This window comes from Myotis daubentonii, chromosome 8 (genome assembly GCF_963259705.1).
Source record: "Myotis daubentonii chromosome 8, mMyoDau2.1, whole genome shotgun sequence".
NCBI lineage: Eukaryota > Metazoa > Chordata > Mammalia > Chiroptera > Vespertilionidae > Myotis > Myotis daubentonii.
Window position 1 is genome coordinate 49,989,884 of NC_081847.1, and position 23,428 is coordinate 50,013,311.

At 38.5% G+C, this 23,428-nt stretch overlaps 1 protein-coding gene across 2 annotated transcripts in view; it reads left to right on the plus strand.

Moving 5' to 3' along the window:
- Positions 1-23,428, plus strand: part of DOK6 (docking protein 6) — a 247,369-nt gene that overhangs the window by 141,942 nt on the left and 81,999 nt on the right. For both annotated transcript variants that reach the window (XM_059706350.1, XM_059706349.1), the window contains exon 5: positions 5,935-6,124. In XM_059706350.1, the coding sequence (XP_059562333.1) occupies positions 5,935-6,124 (190 nt within the window). The remainder of the gene's footprint in view (positions 1-5,934; positions 6,125-23,428) is intronic.

Consider the following 23,428-nt stretch of genomic DNA (forward strand, 5'->3'; position numbering starts at 1 on the left):
ACCAGACATTAATTTCTGTTATTTTAAGCCACCCAGTTTTTAAAATACAATATGAATTTATGAAAATAACTTTCTAAACCTAGGAATAGAAGAAAACTTTCTCAAACTGATGAAGGACATCAGTGAAAAACCTTCAAAAATTATCATTCTTGAAGGTAAAATACTGACTGCTACCTTCATATGATTATAAATAAACAAATACATCCTCTTCTATCACCTGTATTTGTATTCTACTTAAGGTCCTAATTTGTGTAATATTACAAGAAAATAAAATCATAAAAATTAATTTAAAATAATAATAATAAGCTAGGGTTGTGTACCTGGAATACCCAAAGGAAATTTTAAGGAAGCAACTAAGGCTAAGTAAATTCAGGGATGTTGCAGAATAAAAAGTTAATATGTAAAAATTTAATATAATATGTGATACATTATAATCCATATACTATTTACACACATATTAGCAATAAACAATAAACATTTGCAAAATGAAATATAAAAAATATCATTTATGCCAAAACCGGTTTGGCTCAGTGGATAGAGCGTCGGCCTGCGGACTGAAAGGTCCTAGGTTCGATTCCGGTCAAGGGCATGTACCTGGGTTGTGGGCACTTCCCCAGTGGGGGATGTACAGGAGGCAGCTGATCGATGTTTTTCTCTCATCGATGTTTCTAACTCTCTATCTCTCTCCCTTCCTCTCTGTAAAAAATCAATAAAATATATTTTAAAAAATCATTTATAAAATCATCCAAAATCACATACTCAAAGATAAACTTGGCAAAGTATATAACCCTGTCTCTACACTGAAAACTCAATATTACTGAGAGAAATTAGAAGAGATCTAAATAAATGAAGCAGTAAACCAGGTTGGTGATTGCAACATTCAGTACTGATAAGAAACTGTGACTTCAATATCAAGAAACTGGCAGAAGAGCTCATCGTCCCTTTGTCTTCTGTTTATTTCTACTCGCTGGAGGTGGTTTTGCTTCATGTCAGAAACCCCGTCCCTGATCCTCTACTTCCCGCTGCAGCAGGAAGGACTCATCCCACTTACCTCCACCTGCCAGGCAAGCTCATCGCTATACATGGATCAGTTCCTGCCCAAAACTTGGTCTATTTAAAATGCTGGTGGCGGAGAAAGGAAGGTTTGGTCCTCCTCAGGGCTGATGACCCATTCAGTCTCACACACACATAGTTTGCGGTTTTACTGTTCCTTTTCCTGGACCATTTCTCCTGAGCGCAATGACCCTTTCTCACCAGACCTTGTCCAATTCGATTTAACTAAACCTTGCTTGGTAACTCCCTCGAGACTGTTCTTGGAGTTGTGACTGTAACCCTATGTCCCGGCCTTTTGAGGTTCAGTCTGTTCCATTGGACCTCTCAATCCAGCCCTGGTGTAAAAATGCCCTTGCAGATCTAACTGCAAATTCAGCTATATTCTTTGTGGGACATTAGTTTAATAAATATCTTACCTTTTATTGGTTTTGGCCATTTAAAATAAAATTATATTTTTTCATAAGGACTCCCAGCCATCTGAGTTTAAACAGGCCCTTTAGGTCATTTTGATGCCCATAAAAGCCTGAAAACCAGTGCTCTGGACAGTAAAAACCAAATGTAGGTTCATAAATATGAAAGTGACATGATTAGGGAGATGTTTAAAACATCTGCCTGGTAAAATTATTTTACAAAGATAAACATTTTAAGAAGTCATTTTAGGAAAACCTTAAAAATATTAGAAGAATCCATAGGCAGCAAAATATCAGACATATGTCGTAGCAGTATCTTTACTGATACATCTCTTAGGACAATGGAAACTAAGGAGAAAATAAACAAATGGGACTACATCAAAATAAAAGCTTCTGCACAACAAAAGAAACCATCAACAAAACAAGAAAACCCACTGCATGGGAGAACATATTTACCAATGTGACATCTGATAAGGGTTTAATCTCCAAAATGTATAGGGAACTCATACAACTTAACAAAAGGAAGATAAACAGTCCAATCAAAAAATGGGCAAAAGACCTAAATAGACACTTTTTGAAAGTGGACATTCAGAAGGCCAAGAGATATATGAAAACATGCTCAAAGTCATTAATCATCTGAGAGAAGCAAATCAAAACAACAATGAGGTACCCCCTCACACCTGTCAGAATGGCTATCATCAACAAATCAACAAATGACATGTGCTGGCGAGGATGTGGAGAAAAAGGAACCTTCTGGGACTGTTGGTAGGAATGCAGACTGGTGCAGCCACTGTGGAGAACAGTATGGAATTTCCTCAAAAAATTAAAAATGGAACTCCCATTTGACCCAGTGATCCCACTTCTAGGAATATATTCCGAGAAACCAGAAACACCAATCAGAAAGGATATATGCACCCCTATGTTCGTAACAGCACAATTCACCATAGCTAAGATTTGGAAACAGCCTAAGTGCCCATCAGCAGGTGAGTGGATTAAAAAACTGTGGTACATGTACACAATGAAATACTATGCTGCTATTAAAAAGAAGGAACTGTTACCATTTGTAACAGCATGGTTGGACCTGGAGAACAGGCTAAGTGAAATAAGCCAGTCAGAGAAAGATAAATATCACATGATCTCACTCATTTGTGAAGTATAATGAACAACATAAACTGATGAACAAAAATAGATCCAGAGACATAGAAGCATCAAACAGACCATCGAGCCTCAGAGGTAAGAGATCAACCAAAGGACTTGTATGCACGCAGATAAGCATAACCAAAGGATACAGACAGTAGGGGGATGGGGACATGTGCTGGGGGTGAAGGGAGTGGCCAGGGAGAGGTCAATGGGGGGAAAAGGAGATATATGTAATACTTTCAACAATAAAGAATTTTTTTTAAAAAGTCCTTTTAGTGGAGCAAATTTTAACTTTGCGTATTGAAATGGTCTTTCCAATGGAAACCATAACGAATTTGAGCAACAGCCTGTTTTATGTTAGTAAGGGCATGAAGTAAATTATTCATAGCAAGTGCAGAAACCTTCCTTCCATTATAATGGAATAGGAAAAAGTATAATTTACCAGATAATTGATGCGCTGCTCTCATCTTTATGTGTCCAGTTTTCTGCTGGATTACATTAGTCTAGTTTTTAATTGAATCTCTAATCCTTGGAAATTAGGGGAGGGTGGATTTGAATATTTAAAAATTGGAAATAAAATAGGATAAATTTTTCATAAGATGCAAGAAATAGCATTAAAAGGGAGACTGGAGTATTCTGAATCATATTAAGAAGGGGTTAACTTGAGTTGCTAGGTAACAAAGTGTGTGAAGAATGAGAAATTTGAAGGCAGGCAAGGGGGGAAGGGCCACCACAGGTACCTTTCACCTGCACTATGTTGCCTGGAGCTGGCTCTGGAAGGACTCCTTGGGGCAAGTTACTTAATCACTTTGTGTTTACTTATAAAGATCTAGAGCTCTATAGTATGTGAAGCTTATTAAATTCACTTATTATTCTCCAGCTTTTCCCCATGTCCACTGTGATGACTGGACTCTGTCTTCATCATCGCTAGGATTTATCTGCTAACATTAGAGCACACAGACATTTCAGGGAAAATATGGTTCTCCTGAGTCCTCTGATGTTTCGTGTTCCATCTACCTGAAGGGCACTCAATGTCACGATTATTTCTTTACATCTTTTTTTAAAAATATCAAACTGTGGGTGTGAATATCAAGGGTCAATGTGGCCCTAAGCAATAGTAAAATTGGTTAATGATGTTCATTTATTTCAGTATTTTGAAAGAAGTGTTATTTCTTGACTTTTGGGCAGTGATTCTTCGGTTGCTATCCTCAGACTCTGGAATTGATGGAAAGAAAGGAATTTAGAGGAATGTTTTACTTTCTACTTTTGTAAAAATATTTTCCCTATCCACAACAAATGCCACTGACGTATCATTAGTTCCAAATGGAAAAGCTGAACTTCATCCAAAGGGTCTTGACCAAAGAAAAAAAAGACTGCTGTTGCCAAAACCGGTTTGGCTCAGTGGATAGAGCGTCGGCCTGCGGACTGAGAGGTCCCAGGTTCGATTCCGGTCAAGGGCATGTACCTGGGTTGCGGGCATATCCCCAGTAGGAGATGTGCAGGAGGCAGCTGATCGATGTTTCTCTCTCATCGATGTTTCTAGCTCTCTATCTCTCTCCCTTCCTCTCTGTAAAAAATCAATAAAATATATTTAAAAAAAAAAAGAAAAAAATACTGCTGTTCAGGCATTCTCTATATTCCTGAGTCTCTCTGTTTGGTCCAAGCTTCATTTATATTCTTATATGAGATCATGCCCCTTTGGTATACTACTTGTCAACCCCAAGTAGTGTGTGGGAATTGTGGTAGGAATGTGAGTGATATTTTAAATGCTAAATGTTTATACCTTACTTGGTTTCACACAAGAATTTTTGAATTTAGAATATATATTTCATAAATATATATATATATGTGTGTGTGCGTGTGCTTTTTATTGCAGATAATTAATAGGGCAATGTTCTTTCTTCATTTATCATCTATAGAATTTATCTTAATTTGTCTTTAGGAAATGAATGTGAAATCATATACATATTAGTTTTATAGGTCAATAATCTTAGTAAAAAATTGAATCATTAGATTATTTTAATCAAAAATATCTAGACACTTGATTATAACTATTGTTCATATGGTTACTAAATTTCAAGCTGTCGTGCTTAAATTAAATTTAACCTATTTAGAATCCGATTTTACTGTCTTTCTTTTTTTTGCATCAATAAATCGTTATTCTGCAAAATACCTGCCACAGAAAAGATTCTTTCTATTATACAGACAATGCCAGCTCGGTACAAGCAGTCAGTGTTTAAATTGAGGCATTCTGATGGATGATAGCACATTCCTAAACATATCAATCCTCTTCCAACTGCAACTGCACCATTATCCCTTTCAAAATAATTAATTCAACAGCACTGCCCTTAATGTACTATTCATAATTAAATTTATAAACTCACAAGGATTTATCTACCAGTAATTCTTACAATTTTTGTTATCATGACTCATTATTTGTTTATAATTCCTCAATTCTTGCAAACCATATTTATTATGGCAATATTTATTTTATTCATAGTTAACCAATATTTATTGATCACTTACTTTAAACTAAGACTAGGAACTAGGGATATTTTATAGGACACTTTACAGGTCATCCTAAGGTCTTTACTTCCTGGAACTTAGAAACTAACCTTATTTTCCAAAATTAAATGCATATAATGCATTTAACTGGAGATTAGAGGCTGCATAATTTTGTGGTAGCCTTTAGGATGCACAAAAAGTTATAAAACTAGATTTGGAATTATTGCCTAATAATCATATTTTCGAGTATAAAATATCCAGGAATGAAAACAGTTGTGTATTTTTATTTTTGCATACCAAAAACCACATTATGAAGTCCTGCAGAAGGCAGTAATGAATACCGGCAATTATCATGGGCTGAAACTGACAGTGAATACAATGTGTTTTGACAGTCAGTCTGAGTGTGCATTGAGTACTTCATGCCACAAAGGTAAAAATGAGTACATTTTTGCTTAAATTGAATGACATTCCTCTCAGGAATTGTATGATATCCACTTAAAGTGTGTGAAGAAGCAGACAGGAAGCACCACTTGGGCTGAAATCCACTTAGCTTTTTACCCTCATTTCTCCACCATACAATTTAACCATTTAATCCCCACCATAGAGAATGCATGCAACAAGAATTGTAGGATGAGTGAGTTAATTAATGATTAAGAACACTTGAAGTCCTTTTTTCATACACCATATGGAAGACAGTAGTGTTTTGCAGTGTATATGGATGTCCCCCAGGGACACGAGACCACTTTCTGAGGGCTGAAGGCAGGTAGACAATCAATCCAGTGCAGCTACAGTCATGCCCTCTTCTCCATTCTTTGTTTCTTTGCAGAGCGGTTCAATGTGTATCTGATGCCTACACCAAATCTGGATATTTACGGCGAATGCACAATGCAGATCACTCATGAGAATATCTATCTCTGGGATATCCACAATGCCAAGGTCAAACTGGTGATGTGGCCTCTCAGCTCCTTGAGGAGATACGGGCGGGACTCCACGTGGTTCACCTTTGAGTCAGGAAGGTAAGCTCTAAGGGCAACAACCAAGCATAGGAGATGACAGGTAAACCTTTTCCTGAAGGAAAGGTGCAATCTAACAGTGCCCAGACTGACCACTGTTTTTATTAAGGTTAGAATTCACCAAACACATAATTTCTCCAGATTCTTGTTTATAATAGAACTAGAGGCCCGGTGCACAAAAATTTGTGCACTCGGGGGAAGGGGGGGGCGTCCCTCAGCCTGGCGTGTGCCCTCTCACAATCTGGGACCCCTTGGGAGATAACGCCCTGCTGGCTTAGGCCCGCTCCCGGGTGGCAGAGGGCAGGCCCAATCCCTAGGTGCAGCCCCTGGTCGGGCTCAGAGCAGGGCTGATTGGGGAGTTGGGGCGCCGCCCCCTGTCATGCACAGAGCAGGGCGGATTGGGAGGTTGCAATGCCACCCTCAGTCACGCTCAGGGTAGAGCCGATTGGGGGGTTGGGGCACCAACCCCTGTCACACTCAAGGCAGGGTTGATGGGGAGGTTGCGGCTCCACCCTCTGTCATGCACAGAGCAGGCCAATCAGGGGGTTGGGGCACTGCCCCCTGTCATGCACAGAGCAGGGCCCATCAGGGGGGTTGGGGCTCTGTACCCTGTCACGCACAGAGCAGGGCCCATCAGGGGGTTGGGGAGCTCCCCCCTGTCACGCACAGAGCAGGGCCCATCAGGGGGTTGGGGAGCTCCCCCCTGTCACTCACAAAGTAGGGCCGATCAGGGGGTTGGGGAGCTCCCCCCTGTCACACACAGAGCAGGGCGGATCAGGGGGTTGGGGCGCCGCCACTCTCACACTCAGGGCAGGGCTGATGGGGAGGTTATGGCTCTACCCCATCACACACAGAGCAGGGCCCGTGGGGGGGGGGGGGGTTGGGGCGCTGCACCCTGTCACACACAGAGCCACAGGGCGATCAGGGGCTTGGGGAGCTCCCCCGTATCAGGCACAGAGCAGGGCAGATAGGGAGGTTGTGGCCCCGCCCCCTGTCACACACAGAGCTGCAGGGCGATCAGGGGGTTTGGGCACTGCCCCCTGTCATGCTGATCCCAGTGCCAGGAGGCCTCTTGGCTCTGCTGATCCCGGTGCAGGGAGGCCTCGCGGCTCCACTGATCCCAGTGCTGGGAGGCATATTACCCTTTTACTATATAGGATAGAGGCCTGGTGCATGGGTGGGGCCGGCTGGTTTGCCCTGAAGGGTGTCCTGGATCAGGGTGGAGGTCCCCACAGGGGTGCCTGGCCAGCCTGGGTGAGGGGATCATGGCTGTTTGCAGCTGGTCACACACCCTTCAGGGTGGGGGTCCCCACTGGGATGCCTGGCCAGTCTGTGGGAGGGGATGAGGGCTGTTTTCAGGCTGGCAGGTGACGGAAGCTCCCAACCGCTCCTTTTTTTCTTTTTTTTTTAATTCTGGGCCAGCTTTAGCTCTGAGGCTCCAGCTCTTAGGCCTCCGCTCCTGATAGCAGGTATCTGGTTTGTTTCGGTTTTATAATCGAAACAGTGTATAACTCCAGCTCTGAGATCCTGGCTCGCTGAAAGCAGGTTTCTGGGGTTTTGTTTAGCTTCTATATTTGTTACAATGTTTCTTAAACTGCAAGCTCAGAGGCCGGCAAGGCAGGCGGGGAACGTTGGAGTCCTCCGTCAAGCCTCATGTTAGTTTCAGGCTGCCTGGCTGCCGGCCGCCATCTTGGCTGGCAATTAATTTGCATATCGCCCTGATTAGCCAATGGGAAGGGTAGCGGTTGTACGCTAATTACCATGTTTCTCTTTTATTAGATAGGATAAAATTGTGTTAATTTTATGGTCAGGTTAATTACCCTACTCAAAATTATTTCAGTCTCTTAGGTTGGCATCAAACTAGTTGCATAATTGTATTAATAATACAATATAGTTTGTAATATTATTACAATAACATATTGTATCCTACTATATTTTTAGTACAATAGAATTCACATAAAATTCAGTATATCCTTGCTGGCATTATTTTCTGAGTGCTTTATAAGCAAAAATTGTTTAAATATTATTTGTAGGTTTAAAATAAGTTAATGAATATTTATTTATCAAGGTGTTTATGTTAATAACATTAGTTAAGTATAAATATTAATTCAGAATGACTGAACACATGTTGGCAAATCTATAATTTATGAAATGGATAACTCAGATTTTAAACTTAGTATGTCAAGGTATATAGTTGGAATCCATACATGTCAGAAGTGAATGCTTATTTCCCAATCATTTATCCACAAACAAGATTTAGAGATGAGTTTCAACCAACTAAATCAATGTGTTTATGCTATGACCCCTTTGTGATATTGTTATCATGCATCTAAGACAAGACCTAGGTTTTGGTCTGTATCTGAGAGAAGTTTAATGTACCAGACCTCACCCTGGAGATATGGTTCATCACATTCTGAAAATGAATTTATGGTATTATAAGGTAATTACAGTGAAGTTTTGTTGCACTTGATATAGCAATTTTAATTACATAAGTTTCTTCTTACAAAACTGTTAAGTACTTATTCAAGGTCAGATTCTACTAATATCCATCTAGGGTAGGCCAGATGTCTTTTAAATTTTTCAAGGGGAGAAAAACTGAGCAGAAGTAATTTTACGAGTCTGAAGCCCTTTTGCACCTTTTGCACGAAGGTATTATTAAAGTCGGGAGCACATTGATTTCTTGAAAAGCCTCCAATCTTGTGTTTACTTAGCGGCTGTGAGTTCACTCAACTGTCTGCCTAGATACTGGCAGTGTAACCATAATCACATTCTAGATACTTATTAGTAAAAGAAATTCTTATAAGAAAATGAATATTATTCTACAGGTACACTATTTTTTTAAATCATATAGCTATGAAAAAGGGATTACATGTTAGAGATTGACATAAAATTTGTGATACATTTTTTTGCTGGCCTCAGATGTTAGTGGATGTACATATAAAAAGAGATTGGTTTATTTTTCATCATTTAAAAATATACCTCCAGGGTACTCTTGCCTGCATCTTTCTCCTGGGCACTCCTATTTTCCTTTTTTTATGTAGAGCAATTGAAATATTTTGTCTGTTTCCTCATTTCAGGAGGTGCCTCAGGATTTTAAAAAAACAAGTAGTCCTTTTTGGTTTTATAGTGGTTACCCTGTATTTTCACTGCATTTGTACCTGTCTATATTAGTTTTACTTTGTTTCTTCAAAGTCTTTAAGGGGGATATACTGGTTCACCACAGGTTTAAAATTGATGTTCTCAACCAAAACATCGAATTATTTGATGTGCAATTTGGCTTATCTAACATTCAATATTAATTGGTTTTCTATGATTTTGATGATTTTTAACGTACATGAAAAGATATAAATCTATCAAAATAGATAAGGCCCATAATCCTCAAGCTTTCTTTGTTTGGTTTGGTTTTCATTTTTGTTTGTTTTTTGGCTTAGCAGTAATTTTTGTTGTTTTTGTTGTTGCATGCCAGAAAAACTTTAAGAACAAATATCTTAATGTCTGTTAAGTATGTTGACTCCTACACTCCTATGTGCCCTGGGAATCAAGGAAAACTAGATGTAGTTCACAGCTCTGTCACTATTAATAACTTAGCTTGCTCCATTTGACCTCTCTGGCCTTCAGTTTTCATCTTGCAGAGGAGAATTATAATCTCTGCTTCATAGATGTGTGTGGAAAGAGTGAGTGAGTTAGTGAATATAAAGAGGCATACATCACAGTGTTGTCACATAGTGGGCACTGGAGAATCTTGATTACTCCTACTCTTTAAAAAAACATGTTTTTATTGATTTCAGAGAGGAAGAGATAGGGAGAGAGAGAAATAGAAACATCAGTGATGAGAGAGAAGCATTGATCAGCTGCCTTCTGCACGCACCTTACTGGGGGTTAAGACTGCAACCCAGGCATGTGCCCTGACCAGGAATGGAACTATGACCTCCTGGTTCATAGGTCGACTCTCAACCACTGAACTACACGGGCCGGACTTGATTACTCCTACTCTTTATCAGTAATTACATAATTTTCTCTTTTCTAGTTTCTGAATGAAGCTTCTGCTTAGGTCTACAGAGCTCTCTTCCTAAAGAACACTGCTAAGATATATCCTTAGCCAAAAACACGGGAAACCAAGGAAAAAGCTTGGGAGAAGCTTGCATTCAAATGCTGGAGTGATCATTATAAACTCAATGTCTAGAATGGGAAGTTCATGTTACCCGTCTTGAGTCAGGAATTTGAGGCCAAGAGAAAATGGGACAAGGTGCAACAAGACATTGCAGTACAGACAAGGGGAAGACTGAGTAGCTGTCTTTACACCACCTGGTGCCTGAGCAAAATTTATGGATTACTAGGTGCTTGTTTCATTGATAAGCAGCAGATACACAAGAACTCTATAATTGACCATGCCTAAGTCTTTGGAATGAATTTACATTCCAATATTATTATCTGTGGAGAAGTCAAACTTCTTTTCCCATAAAATAGTAAGGGAAAAAATCTAAAGGAATCTTAACAAAAAGCTACTAAAATTTAGAAGTGAATTTAGCAAGGTTTCAGCATATAATATCAATATACAAAAATCAATTTTATTGTATATGTAATCTATGAATAATTGGAAGGGAAGTGTTTGAAAATACCTCGTATAATGTCATCAAGATGTGAAATATACATATAGGTTGATTGTGATAGAGCTGTACATTGAAAAATAAAATATGACTGAGAGAAACTAAAGAATACAAAAATAATGGAGATGAGTACCTCATTCATTAATTCAAAGACTCTATATTAAGGTGAAAATCTCTCTAAATCAATTTATAGACAATATAATCACAATAAAAATTTTAGTTGACTTTTCTGAAGTAAATGACAAGTTGTTTAAAATGTATATAAAATTGCAAAAGACCTAGAATACCTAAAACAATCTGGAAAAGAACAAATCTGATGGATTTCCACTACCTATTTTTAAGACTTGCTCGAAAACTAAAATAATCCAGACAGTGTGGTAATGACATAAAGGTACACCCAACAATCAATGGAAAAGAATGAAGAGTTCAAAAATAGACACCTGCATAATAGCCTTTTATTTTTCAACAATATGCTGAGAATATTCAATATGGAAAAGAAACAATGGTGCTGGAATGACTGGATACCCACAAGGTAGAAAAATAAACTTTAGGTCCTATCTCACTGCTAGGTACTAAATTATGTCTACCCCTAAAATTCATACGTTGACACTCTCACCTCCAATATGATGGTACTTGGTGATGGAGCTCTTGGAAAATAATTCAATAAATGAGCTCATGAGGGTAGGACCCTCATAATAGGATTAATGCCCTTATAAGAAGAGACACCAGAAAGTTTGTTTTCTTTTTCTCCTGACACATGAGGACACAGAGGAAGGTGGTCATCTACCAGCCAAGAAGAGAGTCCACAGTTATATAGATCAAAACCACAGAGACACCAGTACGGCCTCTCACCTTCAAAACAACAACCACAAAAACACCTGAGGATGTCAAGTAGAAATGGGACAACCCTCACCCTTTCTCATCTCTGATGTGAATGGAAAATGGAACACCATTTCAACTAATAGTTTGATTTTTTCTTATGTGTACTATGTGACAGAGTAATGTTACTGCTAAATATTTACCTACCAACCACCCCAAAAATACATAAATACTTATACCTGCAGGTCAAAGCAGCTTTGCTCATAACAGTCAGAAACTGGAAACAATCCAAATGGCTATCAATGCGTGAGGAGACAGATTAATATACAGTTATGCAACAGAATTCTACCTATAAAATACGCACAGCATGGGTGCATCTCAGACATATTATTCTAAGCAATAAGTATGATCCCATTTGCAGAAAATTGCATAACAGCAAAACTAACTTCTAGTGACAGCAAGCAAATCAGTGGTTGCCTACTTTTGGGGGTTGGAAGAGAATGCCCTGCAAAGGGACGTGTGTGAAATTTGGGGATAATGGAAAATGCCATGTATCCTGACATGTGTCAAAAAACATGGAACTGTTTACTAAATACTGGTATTATTATCTGCAAATCATACTCCAATGTTTTGAAAGTAAACTCTGGGGAACAAAACTAAGAGAGGGTTTACTCCTCTTATGATATATTTGTTTACACTGTCTGTACGGTTGGCAATAACAATTTGTTATTTTTTAATAAAAGACTTCCTCTGGAGGAGAGAGAGCCATGAGCATTCTGTGGATAGAGGGTCTTGAAGCTATGGGATACAACCAGGCCTTTATCCCCAGGTCAGAAATCTGGTTCCATAACCTGGGCAGGTTTCGAACTTTAAAATTTTTCTTTGTAAATCTCTTTTTTTGTTAGGATTGAGATGTTTTTAATGCCTTATTATTGTCTGATTAAAAACTTAAACTTTTGAGAGAGAAATTGTAAAGAAAAGCTTAAAATTATCATTTCTCCATCTCAAGATAACTACTTTGTTGGTGTAACCTTTCCAATATATTTTAAAATCAATGTAAATAAAGATATACTATAATTTCACTTAATATTACATTGGAAAGTAATCTCTGAGCCCTTTAAAATCAAGTTTCTAAAAAAAAATAAAATCAAGTTTCTAAAGCTGTATGGTATCTGAACATACTGACATTATGGTGTTTCCAGAATTAATTATCATAGATAAAGCCACACTGACCATCTGTAAAGATGTACAAATCTCTGATTGTTTTCTTAGCCGAGACTTTTTAATGAAGAATCACTGGGTAAAAGGAAGTGAACATTTTCAAGGTTCTTCAAAATATAGCAAATTGCTTTCAAGGAAACTGATGTAAGTTCATACACCCCCTACTGGTGCAAAGACAGTGCTCTTCTTGACCCCGTAGCCCCAAGTATTAAAATGTTGATTTAAGATATTTCTGTTTTGATAGAGGAGTTAGATATTGTGTTATTTTTTATTATTGTTTGTTTCTCTTTATGATTAGAGGCGTGTCCTTGTGTGTATTGTTCACTTGTATTTTTTTTCCATCACTGAATTTTGGGTGTTCTTTTCCCATTAATAATTGGGATATTGACCAATTTTTGTGAATCTATTTTATAAATTCCGGACTATCTCACTCTGGTTAAAGGGAGCCAAGAGCAGTAGGGTTTGTTCATACTTGATTTATAGAAGCAAAGCTGTTGTGGTAGCAATTTTTAGCCATTTATTCATATGTACTGCATGCCATAGGTCTAGGAAGTAAAAAAAATTGGATATATCAAAATACACTTTTTTCTGTAATTCCAAAAGAGTAATGCTAAGACAGTCTTTTAGGACCTTCCTACCTTTTTTTTTTTTTTCCTGTGTCTAATTTGGTAAATCTCTTGCTACTATAATACTGGGACTAATTTTTTCCCCTAGGATAAAACATTAATTAAATGACTTAGGAAACTGTTCTTATCAAGAAATGGAGACTCTGATCTTAATTTTTGCTCCATTAACTTTAAAGTTCAATACATTTTTATTGAACCCACATATACTTTAGTGTGAATTGCTTTTCATTAATTGGTCTCTAGGGATCCCAATGACAGTTTGGCCTTCCTTTTAGGTTTTTTTATTATCCTTCAGAAAGTTTCTAAACTTTAGTAATAGTCATTAAATCAAGGAATGATCGCCAGAATCAAAGAGATAAAAATCAATGGAGAAAGATGTAAAGGTCTGGTTTGATCTCCTCCTTGGAGTGGTGGCAGGTTGCCACCTACACCAATGAGACAGCTCACAGGAGGCTACTCTTATATGGCTTTAGTAGAACAGTTGAACCATTCATTTATTAACTGTTGATTCATTCAAACGATACCCATATTTTCACATTTCTAAGACCTTCTCCTGAACGGCATCGTTCACTGGCTGCTGCCAGGAGGTGATAGGGATTAGTCATCATTGCCTGCGTGCACCCGGCCTTGGTCATAGATGCTCGTGTTTTTCTCACTTCCATTGATGTTAGTGGAATGTTTGTGCTTCCCTTCTTGAGTTTAATTATATTTCAGTTTGATTATAACTCTTCAATATCTTGGTCAAGAAATCGTGTAGAACCATTTGAAAAAGGAATGTGAATCCTGGGTGCTGTCTAAAACCTCACTATAAACACCTTCTGGTAGATAAAGTGTGCTCCAACCAGCATAGAACTTAGAGAAGATATGCCAGTGCTTTAGAAGAAACTCTGAAAGTTGAAATCAGTGTGCTCTTTAATGAAGAAATCTGTAGCACTAATTCTCCCAGTGGCAAGTGAAATGATCTTTTGTGGAAAAAGGGAAGCAAAGGGCATTGATAACTCTAGGTTGATTCACAAAAGTTGGACTCTGTATGTGTGAAAGCTTTAGCCATTCCTTCCATAACTTATTTTATTTATTTATATTTTTCTGCATGATTAAGAGTAATGTACTCTCATCCATGAAAAGTGAGCCTGAGTCTTTCAACACATACAAAAATTATGTGATTAAAAAAAAGTTGTATGATAATATAATTGGTACATTTTTCCTATAGTGATATATAAAATGAAGATGTGCCTTATAATCTTTGGTGCTTTATATTTGACAGAATATGACAGTTATGGAGTTTATAATGTATGCCAGGCATGTGCAGGGTGGTTGAGATAACTTCATGATGCTTATAAGCTATTTAGGCAGGAAAGTATAAGATAAACAAATTAGTATAAACATGTATAATATGTTACATGTTGATGAGTATTACGGAAGAAGAGGCATATTAAAGGAATGGTTGTGCTATGGGAGGGTGCTATTTGATAAGGTGGTCAAAGAAGCCTCTTATCTATGGAAATATTCCTATAGACACCTAAAGGAATTGAGGAAGAAGGTCTGTAGGCATGTACTTGAGAAATAACATTATTGGCCAAGGGAGTGTCAGGTCTAAAAGCTTGACCAGGAACAGTGTAGCACTTGCATATTTAAGGAACAGACAATGTGGCCAGAGCAGAACGAGTGAGGGAGTTTTAAGAGATGACATCAGACAAGGGCTATGGGCCAGGCTAAGTAGCATTTGTTGGGTCAGCTGAAGGACTTGGGATTTCACTCTCAATGGGATGGGAAGCCAATGGGGCACATAGTCAAGCTGATGCAATCTCACCTGTGTTATAGAAGAGTTCACTCTGGGTGTTGGATGGAAACCAGACTGTAGGAGGTAAGGATGAAAGCAAGAACAGTTAGGATCCTGTAACAATAATCTAGGCAAGAGATGTTAGACCAAAGGTGTAGCAGGGAAGAAGAGGGGAAGGTGCCAGGTTTAAAATTCGAGTCTGAATAGATGAGGAAAGTGAGAAAACTATATTAATCATATATGACTTCAAGAATTAGTCCAAGCAACCAGAACAACATAGTTGCCATTTACTGTAACATAGAAGACTGAAGGGATGAAAGATTAGGTTGAAAATCAGGAGTAGTCATTCATATATTTTTAATACAGTCTATTGTTCTAATTGTTCTATTTCATTCTTAGTTATTGCTGTTACTCTCTAACTGTGTGTGATTCCTTTAAATAGGAATATGTGTATGGGAAAAAAGTATTTGTAGGATTCAGTACTATCTGTGGTTTTAGGCATCCACTGGGGATCTTGGAACATATCCTCCATAGATAAGGGGAGACTACTCTTTACTTTGGTATTTGTCTTTAAGATAGAGGGCGTAATATGTACTTTTGTGTTATTGTGAAAGCTCCAGACATAGGATAATGTGTTTAGTAAATAGTAGCCCATAGTAGTCCTGGCCAAGTAGTTCAGTTGGAGTGTCATCCCATACATCGAAAGTTTTGGGTTCAATTCCCTGTCAGAGCTCATACTTAGGTTGCAGGTTACAACCCCAGTCAGGGCGCATACAGGAGGCAACCGATTACTGTTCCTCTTTCACCTTGATGTTTCTCTCTCTCTCTCTCTCTCTCTCTCTCTCTCTCTCTCTCTCTCTCTCTCTCTCCTCCCTCTCAAATCAATAAACAAATCCTCAGGTGAGGATTCAAAAAGAAATAGTAGCCACAGTAGACCCTGTGCAAGTGTTTTAGCTTTATTCTCTACATTTTTTGTGTATTTTTATTTCTGTTTTTCTTCTACCTAAATATCTTTTAAGGCACAATCATTTCATCTACTTATTTTATGTGTTTTCCAGAGCTCCAGAGCTATTGGATGCAATTATTTTGGCACAAGTATCATATTCACCTACAGATTTACTAGATGCTAATGAGCTACCAGCTTCAGGACCCCTCTCTAATAAAAGGGGCCCTTACAATCTCAATATTGAACAGGTGTGATCAATATTTTTGTCATTGTGCACAAGTGAATTATTTTTCTGCTCTTCTTATTAAAGTGAAAGCCTCCAAAACTGTATAAACTTTGGGCCCTTGAAAATCCTGGATCTGTTCCTGCTCACTCTTGTATCTGTTAAAGTATTTTCCCAATGTGGGTCCTGGATTTGTGTAAGCATATCTACCTATTCCTCACCCTTTCCTTTCCAAATGGAATAATAATAATAATAATAATAATAATAATAATAATAATAAAAAAAAAACTCACTCCCAATATGGTGGCCTGCACTGGAGTCATGATACCTCACCATGAAACACTGATGCCTGGATCACATGGAAATTAAACTGCTGATCATGGCCCTAAACTTAATCAGTGCTCTGAGCAAAGTGATAAAAACTAGTTACAAACACAACAGTGCACCCCACTGTGGAGAAGGGAGTTCATACACCTAGTCTGTGATCCACCTCTCCCCCAAGCTTCACTAAAGGGACCTCCAGGGCTACAGAAAGAAAGTAAGGGGTGCCATCTCATCTTGTACAGATGCTGGTGACCTCCTGGAACGTTTTCTAATGATATTGCTGGAAGGGGATTCCGCATCCATGGGTACGCTTAGCAGGATGCTCCTTGCTTGGGATTCCTGTGGCGAACAGATTGCAACTTTGGATTTATGAGATAGAGCTCCCTAGAGGGTGCCACTTAAGCTAAATATTTGGGATATAAAATAAAGGCATTTCCTAATTCAGAACTCTGCTGGGTGTCCCAGCCATGTTCTTGACAAAGCGACCTCATGCATCTGTGGAGATAGTGAATATCCAGTGCCAGGAGCTGGTGGCCCACACCTCTTCCTGCCTTGTGCCTCTTGATTGTGGTAAAATTTGATACTTGTAAAATCTCTTGACAAACTGACCCTTTGGCCTGACTCACCCCCAATATGCTCAAAAATGGTTTCCAGAGAATCAGTAAAATTCAGAACAGAAAATATGATCCATTAATATTCCTTATAAGTGAGTAATCCTTTAACATAAGTTTTTTAGCAATATATCTGGGTCTGATGAAAAAATAATAGATAAAATAGATATTTCAATTAGCTTTTATTAACACCAATATACCACCTAGTTGGAACAAAGAGCTGAGGAGATTTTGTAAGGAAATTCATCTCAATCATTGAATATTTAGCAATATTTTTAAATATTTTTTATTGATTTCAGAGAGGAAGGGAGAGGGAGAGAGAGATAGAAACATCAATGATCAGAGAAAAATCAGCTGCCTCCTGCACAACCCACACTTGGGATCAAGTCCGCAACCTGGGCATGTGCCCTGATCAGGAATTGAAACGTGACCTCCTGATTCATAGGTTGGCACTCAACCACTGAGCCATGCCGACTGGCTTAGCAATATTTTTATATGATAAATATGTATACAATGACATTCTCCCAAATGTGATTAGTGCATTTGTCAAAACATAAAGAACTTAGGCATGTTGAATTACGCTCTCATTGGCTCAGAGAATGACTCCAAGAGTACATGAATCAAAAAGGATTTCATGTGTACAATGTGTGTGCATAAATCTAACTATGCCACAGGAACTCATTTTGTATATTTACTTTTATTTGCTATTTTGGTTTTAATCAATATAATTTAGAAAACCCATTCCTTAGGGAAAAGTACTAGAATGAAAAAATCTTTATAGCTGACCACATTTGGCATTTTGACATTGTACATTTCTCACATTAAGGTAATGTAACGAGGTGGTTTTAAACTAAAATATGAAATCGCAGACAATGCGCTCTGGGTTAAGGTTTCCTTGTGGGAGATACTTAACTCCTGTGATCATCAATTTCCTCATCTGAAAACTGGAGATTAATTTTTCCTAGTGCATGGGGTTGTTTTATAATTAAATGAGATGATACGCGCATAAGGAAATGATCACAGTGCCTGGCATGCAGCAAGCGCGCAGCAAATGGGAGCCACAGCTACTATGAATTAGACCAGGGGTGGGCAAACTTTTTGACTTGAGGGCCACAATGGGTTCTTAAACTGGACCGGAGGGCCGGAACAAAAGCATGGATGGAGTGTTTGTGTGAACTAATATAAATTCAAAGTAAACATCATTACATAAAAGGGTATGGTCTTTTTTTTTTTTTTTGTTTTATTCATTTCAGCCCGTGGGCCGTAGTTTGCCCACGGCTGAATTAGACCCATTGTTGTCTTTTGTTTTAATTTGAGGCAGCATCTGAGTTTAGAGGATACCTGAGTTTTCTATTTTAAAAGAGAAACTACAAATCAGGTCACATGTGATAATAAACAAGGTAGTATATGCTGACAGCTTTTCAAGCTGAAGGCCTCAGTGCCCCTACCTCTCACATCCTGTTCTGTGTGGCAGAATGTCAATCAAGTGCTTAGTTAACCACAGGCCTGAGGAATGAGAAACACAACTTTTGACATTTGGCTTTGCAGATGCAATGAATTCTTCCAACCTTTCAGTCTTTGAAATAAAGGATTCTCCCTGGAGTTCCATTTGAAAGACTCACGCTCCATTGCTCTGTAAAAGGATTGAATTTGAAACAAGTCAAATCAGGGTCATGCAGGCATAGAAGTGCCCCCCCTGACTTTCTATTTGCTTTCCTATTACCACTTTGAACCCACTCTGCTAGTGTCTGGGATTTCTGAGGCTACTATGTTTGCATTTGTTGTATTACTATTAAGGCAATTGGCAGGAACTGGATCATTCAGCAGAGAGCTGGACAGCCAACCCGTTAGTAATTGTGCTGGAATTAACTAATTTATTTGCAATATAAAGTCTAATCAAAAGGAAAAGGAATGCTTTAGCAATATCATTTCAGCAGCCAAATCCCAGCTCTATTCAAATGGATTCATTTGTATTTCCTCCAACCTTGCTTAGCAGGCTCAAAACTAATTCCTCTCTCCTGGGGAGATCAGAGTGCAACATGGACCCTCCCCCAGAGGAAATTTGTGCCTCCTTGAGGAAGGATTCTTTCCTCCCTTCCACATTACTGGGGAATTGGTTGTGCAAAGCCCACTTAGTCCTTATTATTCTGTAAATCTCCACCTTAAGAAGTAAATTGGAAAACTTTAGCTGAGAATGGCACCCTATAATGAGTGGGCAATTTATTTTATTTTTTTAATATATTTTATTGATTTCAGAGAGGAAGGGAGAGGGGGAGAGAGACACAAACATCAATGATGAGAGAGAATCATTGATCGACTGCCTCCTGAACGCCCCCCACTGGGGACCGAGGCCAAAACCTAGTGTGCCCTTGACCAGGATCTAACCCGGGACCCTTCAGTCCTCAGGCCGACACTCTATCCACTGAGCCAAACTGGCCAGGGCGTGTGGGCAATTTAGTACGCAGCTACCTTCATTATAAGTGACAAACTATAAATGTATCACATGAGGTTCTAATATGGTGTTTCTGTTTTCACCATGGAAATGGTGAAAGCCATAACCCAAAATAGCTAGGGTTATATTTTGTTTTGTGTCATTATGCAGGTTCCACTGATTCTCTACTCTAGCCACATGTTTTTTTCCTATACTAATCTACCTTAGAATGCCCCTGTGTTGTTTCATTTAAAGAAGATTCTCAGATTATGCCTTCAGTTACTCAAAGTTGCTTTAGATAAGACTCTCTGCAACATTGACAAAAATGTCTTCCTCGCCGAAACCGGTTTGGCTCAGTGGATGGAGCGTCGGCCTGCGGACTGAAGGGTCCCAGGTTCGATTCCGGTCAAGGGCATGTACCTGGGTTGCGGGCACATCCCCGGTGGGAGATGTGCAGGAGGCAGCTGATCGATGTTTCTCTCATCGATGTTTCTAGCTCTCTGTCTCTCTCCCTTTCTCTCTGTGGAAGAATCAATAAAATATATTTAATAAAAAAAAAAAGTCTTCCTCTGGTTACTTAGGACTTGTCCTAGAATGGTGTCTTAAATTCTGCTGCTTTTGCTAAGAATAACTTGTGAATTCTTTCTAATTTCCAAATGGATACCAAGTGAGCAAAACTCCTGGGGAACATTGATCTGATTTTCTATCCCTATGGTTTTGTTTTTTTTCCAGAATGTTATTTAAATGCATGTCTGGCTACTTTCAATTAGCATAATGCCTTTTAGATTTTTCCATAGTGTCTCATACAGAAGAGTTCATTTCTTTTTATTGTGCTATGAATGTACTACAAATTCTTTACCCACTCACCAGTTAAGAATTTTAAACATATTTTAGTTTCTTATTTTACTAAACTCTTGAGTTCTGGTTTTAAGGAAAATTCTATTTCACTTTTTTAAAAATATATTTTATTGATTTTTTACAGAGAGGAAGGGAGAGGGATAGAGAGTTAGAAGCATCAATGTGTGTATATTGATGAGAGAAACATCAATCAGCTGCCTCCTGCACACATCCCCACTGGGGATATGCCCGCAATGAAGGTACATGCCCTTGACCGGAATCAAATCTGGGACCCTTCAGTCCGCAGGCTGATGCTCTATCCACTGAGCCAAACCGGTTAGGGCAATTTCACTTTTTTTTGTACCCCAGAGAAATTGACTCAATTTAGCCCATAAATTTCTGCATCGAATGTAGATTTATTTCTGAATATTAATCGCTATACAATGTAATATTTCTTTACAAAAAGCTTTTATAATCCAAATATTAATATGTAAAAGTATTCATTGTCTCATTTTAAGATATATTTCTCTGTGAGTAAAACATAAACTTCAAGAAATAAATATTTTATGAAAGCAATAGAAAATATGGGTAATATATTTCATGTTGCACCTAATAAGTATTTATAAACAAAAAAAAGTTAGAATACATCGGTAATTGTTTTAATAAGTTTTATCATTATTTAAGTTTGATGAGGTCAGCAGATTAGGAGATTTTTGCCATTGAAAAGACAGTTTGTTACTTACAGTTCCCAAGAGAAGGGAGGCATGCAGTGGCTTGGGGGAGGGGAGTAAATGGGGCACGTGGGGAAGCACCAGGGTTGGTCAGTGGGAGACAAGGGCCTTTATTGTGGAACTGATGAGGCAGGGTAAACAGGTTTAGGATTGGCTGGTTGGAATAATTTCAGCTGGCGTCGGGGCAGCTTTGCCCCCAGTTCTTGGTTACCTGGCCCCAGAGTGATTGGGGCAGGTGGATAGTGACCCAGAGTGGGAGGGCCTAGTGAAGTAGGTAGCTAGAGTTTGGGGCTCTGCACTTGAAAAGCATGCTTGCAGGTGAGTTATTTACTAATTCCGATGTCAAAGATCAGAATTCAGAAAAGAAAAGACATAGTACAGTAATGTATTTTCTAAGTATATATTCTTCTAAAAAATGTAACTCTTTCAATGCTCTTTAAAATCAGTCAGAAGTTGCTACAGCTGACAGGAACAAGAGCAGAGGGATCAGTGGTGTCAGTCAGTCCTGGAGACACTGAGGAGTAGATTTGCCTCTTCCTGCTTTTGAAGTGATTGGGTGGAGGAAAGAAACAGTGGAGTGAATCACACAACCGCTGACTGAAAGCTGAGGGAAACAGGCAATTCCCACACAGCAAGAAGGGTTGAGTTGCTTAATTCTCTAAGCAGAAAGCAGAAACTCTTAGGTGAGTTGGAAGTAACAATAGAGCACATTTCATCAAGAAAGGAACTATGAGGCAGAGTTTGGAAATAACAAGGTGATAAGATTGTTAGAGAAAATGTTTCTCTACTATCATGATGAAGCCCCTATTTAGTTTTTTTAAAAGGAAGCCTATTATGTACCACACTCATCAAAGAGTGATCACTTTCTATTGTGCCAATAGCTTTACATCATAAATGAAAGGGAATGTGCCTGGTATTTTCATATGAGTCATGAATTCTCCCCTTCAGATAAGCCCGGTAACATACACTATGAACACTCCATCTGCTGGTTCTCTATTTGCCTCTCACTGTAATGTGACCAAAGATAGCATTGACCTGGGTGTGTCACTGGCAGTGAGAATGAGGATGACCATTGGTATGAATATACTAGACTCTACAAAAAGGAAAACTTCAGTCAGCTCAGAATCTAAACAGCTAAGACATCGAGAATACAAAATAATGGTTTAGTATGTGCTAGACCTTAATTATTATATAATCCTAGGAGAGGGAAGGATGTGATTAAATTGTTGAAAGCAAAAGGTGATTGACACCTCAAGACCTCGGCCCCATGTGGTTGACCAGTAGTTTGCATTAGCATTAGTTCTCACCAGCAGAACATGCTTTAAAGATTAAGCATGGAACTATGATTAAGGAAGCACAGACTTGCATTGATGTGTTTATATATTTTTTATAACCTGATTTACATTATTAAGCATAATAATAGCTACTGGCTTCCCATGCTGTTATAGTGTATAATTATACTTGTGAATGATCTTTCTGTCTGTCTGTCTGTCTGTCTCTCTTTCTCTCCCTCTCTCTCTCTCTCTCTCTCTCTCTCTCTCTCTCTATATATATATATATATATATATATATATATATATACACATAAATGTATGTATAAAATATAAATATTTATTGTTGCATGCTATTGAGTTAGCTTTGACTCCTGGCCACCCTACAAATGAGTGATGTCCCCAATGGCCTGTCCTCAGCAGCTCTGATCAGCTCCTGTAGACAGATGCCTGTGGCTTCCTTTATGGAGTCAATCCATCTCATATTTGGTCTTCCTCTTTTTTTACTACTTTTGATTTTTTCTAGCATTGTTATCTCTTCAAAAAAAATCCTGTCTTCTCATGATGTGTCCAAAGTAAGACAGCTTCAGTTTTGTCATTTTGCTTCCAGTGATGTTTCAGGCTTAATTTTCTCCAGGACCCTCGTATTCATCCTTCCAGCAATCCGGAGTACCCATAGAGCTTCCCTCCAACTCCATATTCCAAGTGAATTGATTTTTTTTACTATCAGACTTCTTCACTGTCTGACTTTAGTATCCAAGCATAGCAATAGGAGACCGATGATCTTAACCTTAATCTTTAATGACACATCCTTGCTCTTTGTGATCTTTCATATTTAATTCTTTGTCTTTCCCCTACCCACACCTTTTGCAGATAACTT